This window comes from Argiope bruennichi, chromosome X1 (assembly GCF_947563725.1).
Source record: "Argiope bruennichi chromosome X1, qqArgBrue1.1, whole genome shotgun sequence".
Taxonomy (NCBI): domain Eukaryota; kingdom Metazoa; phylum Arthropoda; class Arachnida; order Araneae; family Araneidae; genus Argiope; species Argiope bruennichi.
Genome location: NC_079162.1, coordinates 46,048,312 through 46,062,411, shown reverse-complemented (window position 1 = coordinate 46,062,411; position 14,100 = coordinate 46,048,312). Strand labels below are relative to the sequence as shown.

The 14,100-nt window shown below is 28.9% G+C and overlaps 1 protein-coding gene across 4 annotated transcripts; it reads right to left on the bottom strand.

The window, feature by feature from the left end:
* Positions 1-271: 271 nt before the first annotated feature.
* LOC129958082 (BRISC and BRCA1-A complex member 2-like) lies at positions 272-6,018 on the bottom strand. Of its 4 annotated transcripts, none has more exons than XM_056070266.1 (3): positions 5,815-6,018; positions 3,134-4,286; positions 272-547 (listed from the first exon to the last, which is right to left on the bottom strand). In XM_056070266.1, coding segments are annotated over exons 2-3 (1,140 nt in total). In that variant the 5' UTR covers positions 4,272-4,286; positions 5,815-6,018; the 3' UTR covers positions 272-545. The 4 variants fall into 4 exon arrangements, with proteins under 4 accessions (XP_055926241.1, XP_055926242.1, XP_055926239.1 ...); XM_056070267.1 differs by lacking the exon at positions 5,815-6,018 and adding an exon at positions 5,248-5,380; XM_056070264.1 differs by lacking the exon at positions 5,815-6,018 and adding an exon at positions 5,162-5,363.
* Between the last annotated feature and the right edge of the window lie 8,082 nt (positions 6,019-14,100).

Here is a 14,100-nt window from a genome sequence, read left to right as displayed (position 1 = left end):
TTATAAAGAGTGATACTTTTACAATACACATATTTTTAATTCTTATTTATATGGTATAAAATGTTAAAAGTTTGAAAATCCCTTGAATTAAGGTTGCAAAGAGATGGCTGAAATTAAATAATACAAAAGTGACTTCCCTCGTCAAAGATAATTCATGACTGAAAAACTGTATTCCTTTAACATCCAAATAATCTGTATATAGTAAATTAAAAAAACAGTAAAAAAATGTTTTTATTATATAAACAGATAAAAGTTTATTAGTGATATAAAAAATTACATGAATAATGGTTTGAAACATGGAATATAACATGCATAATGATGCAACTGCATGACCATAAGTGAATAATATATTGAGATAAAATAAGATTGAACTTGTTCTTTTGAAGTAAAAAATTAAAAGGAATAATGACTTGAGACATGGAACAAAATATGTAGGATGATTAAACAATACAGTAACAACTAAAATTGTTGAGATAAAAAAAAAAATGGCAATTTTGTGCACTATGTTGAATGCCCAGCATTCCATAAGAGGTAATCTTCAGTTTTCCTATTAAAAAAAAAAAAAAAAAAAAAAAAAAAAAATCATAAATTTAATTATTATTGGTCACCACATGTAATTAAATTAAACATACCATTTAATAAAATTCCAAAACATATTTCAAAGAAAGAAAATGTTACATATTTAAAAAAAATTATATAACTGTAGAGCCCACTAAATTTTGCAAGACAAAATCTCTCCTCATTATTATTTTTATGTGTTTGTGAAATTATTTTTCTAGCTAACACACTAGCAGGATTTTACACTCCTGAGTCAATTATGAATTGCTGGTTTAATCCTTTCTTTCAAAATAAATTCATTTGTTTCTCTAAATCAGAGTTGTAAATAATATTTTAATAAATTCTGGGAAATCATAAGCCTATCAGACACACTTTTAAAATTGATCAAAATTTTAAAAGTCTGTCTTTGTCTGCCTTCATGCAAGTAAAACAGAATTTTTTTGTTAGATGATTAATAAAAAAGTTTTCAATGAAAAAAGAACTTTTAAGTCTTATCCTTACAACTGTATTATCTCGCATATAAAGACTTATGTATAAAACTTTTTAATCACATTAAGTAATTCGAAAATTAAATTAGTCCCAAAATCAATAAATATAAAATAAATTCATTATATGGGTCAATTTTATAATAATTTTTATTATGCTAATTTTTTTACTATGATTTTATATTTTAGATCATTTTAGAATATAAAAAGATTTTGAAACTGTGAATTTTAAGTATCTCAAATATATTTTGGTAAATATTACATTTACTATATTTATCTTTAGCAGGTTCCGCGTAATTTATACATGAAATATTTATTCCATGAAATAATTATATTTATACATAAAATAATTATTATATTGAAAATAAATTTAAAAATTAAGAGAAATTTTACCATTACTAGCACATATTGATTGTAACAAGATAATACCAACATATAAATCAAAATGTGTGAATAACTAAAATGGACTGCTGCCTTTGGATTTCAGCTCATAATGGGGCTAGTATAGATTTTTCTTTATAAAATTATATTCATGTAGGAAGATATTATTTGAGATATAAAAGAAGCATGCTGACCAAAACATTTATTTACTTGCTATTATCAAGCATGCTGTTCTTTGTTTGTTCATTTTTACTATGTTTTAAAAATCTTGTACAACAATATCAATATCTAGAAACAACATTTTGTTGCACAGTATTAAAATAAAAATTTATTCAATTACTTGGAGCTGATAGCTTCATTCACATTTCAGCCATGCATTTTTCATACCTTTTACTTTTTATATAAAATGATGATCTAATTAAACTTGTTTGTTATTTTATTACTCAGTAATTTCTGAAGAAAAAAATTATAATTATGTTTCTAAAGGAAAAATAATAATAATAATAATCATTTCACAAATACATATTACACAGACTAAAAAAGTGAAATCTACATTTTTGTGCCAGGAAGAAAATTTATAATTAATTTTTTTAAATGTTCAACATAAATTAAAAGAAATCAGGTTTTAAAGTTTGCTGTAATTTTTTTGTTGTGCTTTTTTTAAAAGAGATACATCACAATCACTTTTTTTCCATTTATCACCACAGCAACATCAACGTAAATCTAAGCTTAAAGCATTATCTTTGCATGGAGAACATCTTTTACCTTACAGATGTTATATATATTCATACTGTTGAGGAATTTATTAAGACATACCAGGTTACTAAAACTACTCTAACTGGAAAGCTGTTGTGTTTTACTATAAACAAAGGAAATATGTCTTAAATGCTGGCTCTTCAATAATAGCAAATAACAGATATGTTCTAATTCAAAGAATAAAGTCTACATTTTCCTAGAGTTTAACTGAAATTCCAAGTTTTTCAAGTCATGTATCATGGATGAGAAAGTGGCAAAGCAAAATATCGGACCATTTATTTCATATTTTAAAATCCCTTTTAAAAGGATCAACAATTTAATTACCCAAGAAAAATTTACCAATATTACACCACTGGCTTCTCTCAGTCAGTAGCTTTTATAAATGGAAATAAAATATACAGCATACTTAATTTCTTAGTTTATATTCTCTTTAAATTCAACATATATTTATATAGGGTACTGAGAAGCAGAATGGACCAACTTATAATTTTCACTTTACCGAGCTTAGCATTATATGGTAAAGGGAATTATACTTTCATTCAAAACCAAGAAAGTTTAAAAGGGTTTTAGCAACCATGCATTTGATAACAATACTTTTCAAATCACACATTTTAATTCTTTTTCTTCAGATCATTTTAATAAAAAAAACAGGAGTTAGTTTACCACAGTAATCAACACCTCCTATATACAGGGAGGGATGTCCTAAAGCAATATATTGCAGAAACTCTTTCAGCTTTCAAAACCAAATGCAAATAAGGGAGTGGGGAGGATTCTAGGTCTTGGTTACCATTTCTCTTTGCTATATCATTGGTTTCTTCCAATCATTATCACCTACTTATGACTGGATACAGAAATGAACTGCATACTTAATTTCTTAGCTTATAGTTTATTTCAGGCATTACCCTGCATCAGGAACCTATATACAAGCATAAATAATTAATTACCATACTTACAAGCAAAAGCTGCACTGTCTTGTCGAAAAAGAGGAACATATTCAGTAATAAACTTAATGGTTTCTTCTAAGACTTTCTGCAATGGCCAGGTGGGACAGTAAGGATAATTATCAACAGATGCTGTAAAAGGATCCTTTTTGTAATAGTGATAAACTGAACGGAACAGAAGTGCTGGTGTTCCTATAGGAAAATCATCAGGCAAAGTGATTTCAAGGATGAAATAAAAATCACCTTCTTCTAATAATAATGCCATGGTAGTATACAATGTACTATCATATTCAATAATACATTTATCAAAGTGAGTAAGAAATTTTACAAAGTACATTCTTCTTCTTTCATAACGAGAAGCTGCTAATTGGATTTTTGTTTTAAGCTCGTTCTCAAGAGCAATAATATATCTAGTAAGATAATTATCAGTAACATCATCTGGCAACTGGAAATTTTCATCAATGGTCACGATAGATTGGGTTTTTTTTGACAAATACACTCTTTGATAGCTTCTATTGCTATCACGATTTGGAAAAAACACCAATAATAGAGGGTAGTCTCTAGTATCAGATTCATCTCGATAGTAATCAGGAAATAATTGGCAATAATCAACATGCAATTTAATAAGAAATATAACTGGACTTTCTTGTTCATTTGGAACTAAGATCTCAATATCATCTTCATTAAAATTCTGAAGCTGAAATAAACACAAATATTCAAAACTTAATTGCTCATAACGGTCTAAGATTTGAATTTGCTTTTTTTTATAAAATTGCATTATCTCTTTCAAGACTTTTAACAGTGCATCTGGTTTACGCACATCCCACGAACACAAAGATTCCACCTGATTAAGAGGTGCAAAAAATCTATGATCTGAGAATACAAAATCAGGTGGACAGTCAGGCGCTGAAGACTGAAATATTACCATACATTCAAGTTTCACACCAGCATAAGGAATCACTAGTTGGAATTTATCACAATTAGATTCTTCTTCATCATAAGATGGAAAAGATGGCTTGGGATTAAATATTTCCACTTGTCTACGACATAATCCAATGTTAGGCTCTGTTAAAAGCACTTGAGCATGTTTTTTAACATGAGGGGCAAAAACAGTAGTCAACACTATTTTTTTCGTTTCCCCTTCAGTCATGTTACATTCATCTACCTGCAAAATTTAACAAAAAAAAAAGTCTTAATTAGGAATATTGTGATTTATGTAAAATTTTTAAATAAATGTTTAGTTTAAAAATAATGTTAAACTAGATATAAACTTACAAAAAAACTATTTCTTTAAAAGCTTATTGACAGCAGGAATTAATTTAAGACATAAAAACCAATGACCAAAAATAAAAAAAAATTCCTATCCAAATACACAATCTATATGCCATCAAGAATCTTTATTATTTAGCATTTCTAAGCTTCTTATTTTTACATAATTAAATAACTTCCAATCCATGGGCTCTATTCAAAATATTACTAAAATATCTACAATCAAGTTTTAATATTTAGTTAAAATTTTTGAGATTTTATTCTTAAGTATCGACCCTGCCCATATGTAGACACAATAATGGTGGTACAAGATAAATTTAAGTTCCATTATACGATGCAACAACAACAACAACAACAAAAAGATATTATGAATTGGAATGGTTTATTATTTTATCTAATAAATTGATTTAATTCATTATTTATTGTTTAGGGGATTCGAAATTCGTAAATATATCTACAAAACAGAGGATTATTTTTGAAATACATATTAATCCATCTCACACAATCTGTTTCACGAATTAATAAATCATTAAGATGTCAAATATTTATTTTTTTAAATTATAAGCTCAATAAAGCACAAAATTGCCTTTCATGCACTGTTACAAAATGCATCAACTGTGATACTGCAAACCAATTCGCATAAGAAATTGCGGGTCGCATTAGTACTAAATGAAAAGAATGGGGCTTGATTTATTAGATTAGTCAAATTTCAAAGTAATCTTACACGTATGAATATCATAATTCTTATAAGTTATCAAGGGAAAAAAATACCCCATAAATAAGGTGGCGATTAGTTACTCTTGTTTTTGGCATTTGAAATTGATTTATTTTCGTACAACTTAATTTATAATACAAACGCTTCGCCAGGGGACACACAGGCAATTTAAATCCGAAAGCTTGTTTTCATACAGCTTAAATCTCGATACAAACGCTTCGCCAAGGGACGCACAACAGTTATATGTCGCAATATATCGAAGAGAAATTCGTTTGCTTATTGGCTAAGTCCTTATTTGTGTTACGAGAGAAGGTGAAAGACACGATCTACGTTGAACGTAAGAACCGAACATAAAGCCTCGGAAATTTCAAGTACCGCCGCCTCAATTTCTTCTGTACATTTGTGATCTTTTGTACTCCCGGAGCAGTGAATTGGTTTGTCACTGCAATAGTCCTATATTCAAAATATTTCCATCAAAAACGTGTTAGGAAAAGCTTTGGAATGGAATAAAATCTATTTCATTATACCCTACATTAGCAATCCAATTAGCACAAAATATTTTTCGATATCTACACAATGTTCTTAGATATTCTAAATGCTGAACAGTATTGCGAAGATATTGTAACAATGTTTTTGGGTATTTGGAGCTAATAGAAAACACATTTCTAGTCTAATTTATCCTGTATCATAAGCAAGTAAAAATAACTACCTAATATCTGCAGCCCAGATTTAGAATGATGGGATGAAAGGCGGTTAGCAGCAAAATCCGACTGAAAGAAAATTTTCACCAAATAGAACTTTTAAGATTATGATAAAATTGCTTTGATATGTAGAAAAGCATCACAAACAAAAAATGAAAAGCCGAATCTAAAAATTCTTCCTCCAGAAATACACTACCTAAGCAAGATCTTGTCTAAATTAAAACTGTCATATACCGAGGTCATCTGGAACGCAAAAAGCATTTTTAAAAAAATTAACGAGTTGTAGTTACTTTTCTCAAGAATATCATTCGAGAATGTTACCAGTCAGGAGGGTTTTTGTTAGTTTTTAAAGAAAAAGCTCTTGAAATCAAGTTAAACGTTAGGTTAAAAATTTCTGTGGCGGAGATTCTCTAAAAGCTGTTAAAATTAGTTTATTTTCCTTTTTTTTAAATAATGAAATAACCAGCAATCTATTAATAGGATAGTAATAGCCCAGGATGCTGCACAACACTGCCACAATATTCTATAGCACTGAGAACATCGAACAACACCATAAAAATATTGCACAATATCTTTGTTCTTACAGGAGAAATAAACTTCCCGTAACCCTAGACCTGAATGCTGGAAAATATGTTGGATAAAATTAGATCAGAACATTTAAACCATAATGATCTAGTTACGACACAGTTCAATAAATTACGATATTTAAAATTCTTTTATAAGGAATCCCTCTGCATCGACTGTTGCATGAGATTTCAACAGAATTCTTAGAAATCCACATTTTTCAAAACTGAAATGAAACGAATCACACACGTTTACTGCTCTGCTGTCGATTTGCGCTTATGATTGGCTGCGATTTTATTAACTATGCCAATAATTCTCGGTCTTCCCTCATGCAGTAGCGAGAAAACAAAAAGGGGACCTAAGACGAGAATTAGAAATTTTGGGAGAGCACACCTAACTATTTTAATGAAAACTAAATAGCTGAGAAAGATTATGCCATTGCAATGTTTTTAAATAAGTAAATTTACATGTGCAACGAAGTATTTTGACATTAATTGCTTAGAATTATCCAAATTCATTGATTATATTACAAATACAAAAAAACCTTCGTTGAGAAACTTGATATTTAATAATTCCGTTCTTCATGTTGTTCTTTTAAAATCAGCGTAACTCCTTTCCATTTCTAATTGTCTTTGAATACGAAATAGCTATTTGGATAATATTCTTTTAATATTTAAGACAGTAGATGTAAATTCTATACAAAATGATATTAACTATGAGGTTTAAACTCTTTGATATAATTTCAAATATTTTTTGGTGGTCAACTCTTTTAAAGCATGTATAAATCCATTTTTCACATTTTGTGTCATATATGTTTTTAATTTTTGCTAAATTCAATTAATTTTTTTAGGCGAATAAAAGAAATATAGATTGCATAGAAATGTTAGCTATAGCTCATTATTGATTTGTTTTGCTACTACCTATCACATAATTTAACACTTACCTACAAATAATCTGTATTTATCAATTTAAATTACAATAATCTTTCATTCAGATTTAATTTTTGTTGATCAAGTGGTAGTATATCTTCAATGTGCCTTCCTTTATTACTATATAGTAATAGTTTTTCTATTTTTATCAAAAGGAATATAAAAAGATGAAAATTGAAGAGCAAATTTTATTCAAGTGCTTTATTACCCATTGTGCGATAAAGAGCTTAATCAAATAATTGGAATTAAAATTTGCTTAATGGTTTTTCTAACTTGTATTGATAAATCGTACTAAAGCCAGATGCAAAGTGCTATTTTAGATTATAGGATATTAGCTGGACTCCTCGCTAAAGTGAGCGATTTTACACATTTTATTTCGATAAGAGTGGATCATTTTAATATTCACAATTTTTATGAAATGATCCCAAACTCATTATGAAGAGATAGTTACAATTGGAGTTCTACCCATATCCTATCCAGCCATCGAGCCAGATATACATTTAAAAGCCATGAAGGCTTTAACAATTCATAATTTAAAAATTCATTCTATGCGAGTTAAAATCTAAACTAATAATGTTAAAATAATGAATCGGTTTATCAAGCTTTCCATCATTGGATTTATTTTACACATCAGTTTCAGGTAGATCACAGCATTACGACTTTTTGAGAAACGCTTTCAGATTTTGAGTTCTTGGCTTTAGCACTCTCAATTATCTCAGATCTTAGATGCGTTCTCCCGGTGACAAAAGAAGGTGTTTCGCTCAAATCACATAACTAATTATTTTCTTAATGTTATTTAGTTAATGTCTGGTTACTTGAGCAACTCCCGAAACATAATTAATCTTATTTCAGAGACTGATAACTTTTAATATCGACTTAATTTAATTTACAAGCATCTTGAATTCGTTTTTAAGGTTTGTTTTGGAAATGATCAATCGGAATACTCGATTCACTTATACGAGCAACTGGAAGTGAATAAAAGTTCCAGGCTTCTTACTGCCAAATTAGATTATTTCAGCAATATTTGTAAGGTAATGAAAGTCATTCAGTCTTTTTACATTAGTTTTACAAAATTAAATTTCTTTGAAATTCATAACGAGTACTTTCTCACAACTAGCCAATTTTTTGCCAAATTTCCAAGAATGCGACTCCAATTTCATTGTCTGAAAAATCGCATGAATGTCTAAATGGTAGCTCGTTGAAATGAAGCAAGTAAATGAATCTCTGTAACTGCGTTGAATTAACCTCTATGTTATTCTTTCTCCTTATTCTTCGAGGGCCACGGTGATAAGGTCTTGGCTTCGAAACCGGAGCGTTTCGGATTCGAGACCCGATCCTACCGAAGAACCGCCGTATAAACGGGTCTGGTACATGTAGGGGCCAAACGTCTTCCCGCTGGTGTGATGTGAAAATTTGGAGAAGGGGCTGCTAGTTCAGGTGTCGTACTCGTCATCTGACTGCTGTTCAAAATTACGAGGTCCGTCCAAAAATAGCCCTAGCGTTGCTTTAAAACGGGACGTTAATATAATTAAATTAAACCTTATTTTTTGTTGAAATTTAGCATTACTTTCCTGTAATAATCAATGTTCTCTTTATTATTATAAGTCAGTTCTATCTTTCCCAAGCCTGCCATTTAATAAAATATTGAATATATTTTTTAATGGTAAAATCTCATTTTTTAAGCTGAATTGGAAATTTTTAGGCCTTTAGAACAAAATCAGCATGTAAAGTGTAATTTTTAAACATAAATTTTCAGCAATTAGGCAAATGAAGTATTTAAATGCATCTAGAAACCAAAAATTGTCTGCACAATTTTCGGGTAAAAATAAATTTTGGTGTGTTTTTGTTAATTTATCCAAATTGCAGATCCTTTTGAAGATTCAAGATATAATTTCTTTTCAAAATTTTCCCTTTGATTAGAATGCAAAGACGCAATTTTTGAGCCCTATTAGAATTAGATGATCGAAAAACACCCTTTTCATCATTTTATTAAATAAATTGAAGCATAATAATTTCGTTTGTCTTAACTTTAATTCAAGTCAAAATTTTCAGTTTTAAAAAAGAATTTCTTAATTATTTGGAATAAAGAATTGAAGCTTAATTGATGCGTGATTCTCATTTCTTTTTTTATCGTAGGAATATTGTGACACTAGATTACTGAATTATTTTTATAAAGTTAATACAAATAATTTAGCATTTCCCATACAAATAAAATGCTGAATCCATGAAATATATTTCTTTTGATAAACGATGCACCTTGAAGTTTCCCGCTCAAACGAACACCAATTAAACTTTCAGTACATTTATCAGTGGCGGCGTTGCCCCCCCCCCGGCGACAAATTTGGAGTTTCGTAGATAAAATTCTTTGCTTCAGAACGGTTTGAAGAGCTGGGCGTTAATGAATATAATAATTTAAAAATTAGTTTAAAGTTAATATCTAAGTAACTGTTTAAGCCGGTAGAATTATTACATTTGGCAAAATAGTCAACAGGATGACAGGTCAATAAGACACCGCATTTTGCTGATAATTTTTGGTCAGTCGATTAAGAAATCTATGCGATAGATGTGTATGAAGCTACGCCAGTATATTTACAAATATCTGATTCAAATGCAATTCATTTAGCTTATAATTTGCACTATTTTGAGCAGAATAACCGACATTTTGACAAGTGGATAAAATGCCGCACTTTTGGAGCCTTTCGTTTGTCTTTAGGTTATAATCATCAGAATTTATGAAAAATATTTTTATTTTCTTCCACTGTTCAGTTCACTTGCCGGCGGAATTAAAAGGAAAATTAAAACATTTGCATTATACATGAATAGGGCGATAAGGTTGTTTTCTGTTATACTGAATTCATTGAATAGTTCGGAAAAGAATAGTCATTTCATTTATCTAGCTGCTACTTTATCGGCAATGAAGTTGCAAGTTTTTTTTAATTATCATGCTTATTTTATTATGATAATTCTTTGACTAAAATTTGATTAATGGTTAAAGTAAATTTAATAAAACGTAGACAACTATTATTCACATACTTCTGCAATATGCACACTAACATTCTAAGAAGAGTTGCTTTACTATCGCCAAATTATGTGAATTCATTATAAATCATTGGGGTAGGTAAATTCTGTAAACGTAAATTAGATTTATTTAATAGTAAAATAAATATTTTTTGCAATCTAATTCATTAAGCTGCAATTATTTCACTAATAAAATATTATCGTACGCAACTGACGATAAGAATATATATGATATAATAGCTTTTTAGCTAAACTATATTAGCTTTTCCAAGTATATACTAAAATTATCAAATAAATTAGTATTCAATATTTTAATTATGCAATCGGAGAATCCAGTCTTATTTTTTTCTTTCATTTTTCCTTCAATAATTCTTTATGACAAAAACCGTAAAACTGCAACTATTATACAATTATTTCTGCAAGCATTTTTCTATATTCTATATTATTTTGAATAAACTTTCAATAAAGGAGTCTCAAGAAAAGATTATTAAAATAAATATTCATAAAATATTTATATATAACGTATAAGAAAAAACAAAGCATACAATTGAGGCAACCCCTCCTCATATTTTGGGGAATATTAACTTGCAACAACTCTGAGGAGAAGGGGGGAGGGGAGTACTTAAAGATACGAACATGTGCCTAAAATTGAAGATAGGGGAGTTTAAATTAAAGATCTAATCCTTTTTGATTAAAATACATTGGTTTTTAATCTAAATATACACTTGTACATCACATGGGGAATTTAATATTTAAATAGTTCATTTTTCACAACCTTACTAAGCATTATATAAAAGAATAAATTCGTCGATAAATTTACAAAATATTTTCTCCGACCTTCTTAAAAAACAATACCATCATATCTTTTCCACATTCTGTATTATTCTTGTTCGAACAGCAGTAAATTTTTGTTCGTGCACACGAACTTATTTGTCTCAGACTCAAAATATTGTCTGAATTTCTGCTCGTTGTTGCAATTATTATTTAAAAATTCTCTTAGGCAGGTGACAAGCTAATGCTATTCCGAATATTTATCAAGCGAACTAGAATGAAATATAATTTTTTTATGGAATTATATGTCAATACAAATAAATCTGAAGAGTCTAAAAGAATAGATTCAAATATTGACAATCTTTTGGTGGCCAGAAGAAGAAATAGAGAACATTTTTTTTTATACATATCATAGCAATTTTTTTTAACATTGAGAGAAAAATTAGGGCCAGTATCTGAATAAAAAAGGAAATTAAGAGAGTGAAGAATTCTACAGAGCTAATTAATAATTAATTGGATTTAATATGAAATTGATAAGTTATTTTGAAGCAAATTAGAGAAAATATGCTTGCCTCAATATCGGATTTGCCTTGCCCATCCCCACCCCCTGTCGGTAAACCTCTGCCGCCACATCTGAAATTTATAGCTAAATGTCAGACAGGAGCAGAAAAAAGAAAATAAATGAATAATTAAATGAAAATTTGGGAAATAATGACAATCAAAAGAATGCTATGCTAATTTCTAACTGTCGACACAAATCCATCACGACCGTCAGTTTATACAGCAAAGCTGCTGTGTTAACAAGTAATGATAAATATAATTAATTATACAGTTAAAATTAAACAAAAGAGCAATTAAAAAAACACAATTATTTTTAATAAAATATAATTGCCGTGAATAAAAGTACGTGAAATTAACATATTTTGAAACATCATAACTGACACGTCGAAATTTACAAGTTCGTACTTGTGATGCTTTCAAAGGGCTCCCAAGAACTTCTGTGCCAGAGACACCTAATGTGCTTAAGCCACTCTAGATAAGAGATGCTCCTTTCATTTTAAACAACAAGAATGAAAATTATTAGACATTTTTTTATACATCGAAAATTTCTTATAATATTTTTCAAATTTCCAAAAATTTAAATTTGCAATCAGAAAGTATTTGAAGAATTATTTTCATTTTGGAAATGTTTTGATAGTAAGGAAATAACCTTTAACTGCTACAAAATTTTATTAATAAATGAATAAATTATTTTAAATTTAACAAAATCTGAGATTAAATAGCTTTTAATACAAATGAAATATGCTTTCATATTTAAGTCTGTAAAGCGGATTTTCCTTTTTCTACTTAAGATAAGAATAATAACGGATTAAAATATTATGGCTTTATTATTTTTAACTATTTACTTATTTAAAAGGTTCGGAAATTTTGGAAAGACTTTATGTGGGCTAAAATACATCTGGAAAAATCGAATTGCATGAAACACTTCAGAGACACATAATTCAATTCATTAGTCAATTCATATTAAATAATATTTTTAGCCAGAAGATTCCCTTTTTTTAATAAGCGATAATGGTTCAGATGAGAAAAAAGTAATATATTCTCACTCCTTATTTGAACTAATTCAAAGCCTGTTTTAATTTCTTCTTAATTTCACTAATCATTCTGTTTATCAGAAAAATATATCTCGGAATTTTTTCCTTTTACATAAGGTTAAGCATATTCGATCACGACAGCTATAAGTAGGTTAAATTTTCATTTTTTAAAAGAAATTAAGAATATGAAGAAATGAACTATAAATATTACAGTTGGCTCATTATTAGCAAAAGGTTATTCTAGGCATATTGTTACTACGAAGGTAACTAGCACCCAGGTCATATGATTTTTACCCCCACCCCCCCGCTATCATCAGAAGTTTAGAAACAATAAATGCCTCCTAGATATAATTTTTAGTATTGGTGCTAGTATACTTTCCCGTTATTTCATAATATTTCATATTAAAAAGAAATATTATAAGGAATATTTAACATTTATTACAATAATTCACATCATACTAATAATAGACCTAATATTTTATCCAAAATGAGCCTCTAAGACTGGCACCAGGAGCTTTCACACGCTCTTTGATCCCGGATCGATACTCCATTGATGATAACAAGCAAAAGTAGAAAACCTAAAGAATTTTAAATCTGCGTTGAACGTCAAACAATCTCACATTGTTCCTATTTGTTGTAGAATGGATAATCACTTCAGATTTCGTCCTTGTTATCTAATTAAGCTTAAAAGTTATGAGAACCATCACAAAATAAAAGTGCCGTCGTCCTGGCCAATGGGTAACACGCCTTCCCCGTAATCTGGACGTAACGGGTTCGAGTCCTGATACAACAGCAGAGCGAAATATGGCAGCAATCTTCTGATCTGGCTCTAGATCAGAAGGGTGTATGTTCAAATAATGAAAGGGACACCACAGTGAAGAACAGGTTCCATAATATTCTTACACTTTCTATAAATATATATCTTCTCCAATGGCGATTAAAATGTAGAATTCTGCATAATAAAAATGACTCAATAAAATTTACATTCCTAGAGATGGCAATTTTTATTGCCTTCTTTCTCTCTCTCTCTCTTTTTTTATTTTTTATTTTTTGGAGTTTAGTTACTCATTATAAAATTATTCCTAATTTCATTTGTCATGAACTTCAATGCGAAAACCTTAGATAGCCAGTGGAGTTAATTGATATATTCTCTTTCTTTTTCTAAAAAAGATCCGAGGATTTTCAAAGATATTCTCTTCCTTAGTAAAACATAAACCTTTGAAGAGTGCCTGAATGAGTTTTCCCTTAAAAAATTTGATTTGAATGGAAAATAAATATCTAGTAAAAAAATTATTTTGCTTTGGATTATTTAACTTGATTTGTTATCCAAGTTGTAAAAAAAGACAGCGTATTCTGCCATATTTGATTGAAGCATTTTAATTTTTAACAATTAGGGAAATAACAGTTAACAATTTTT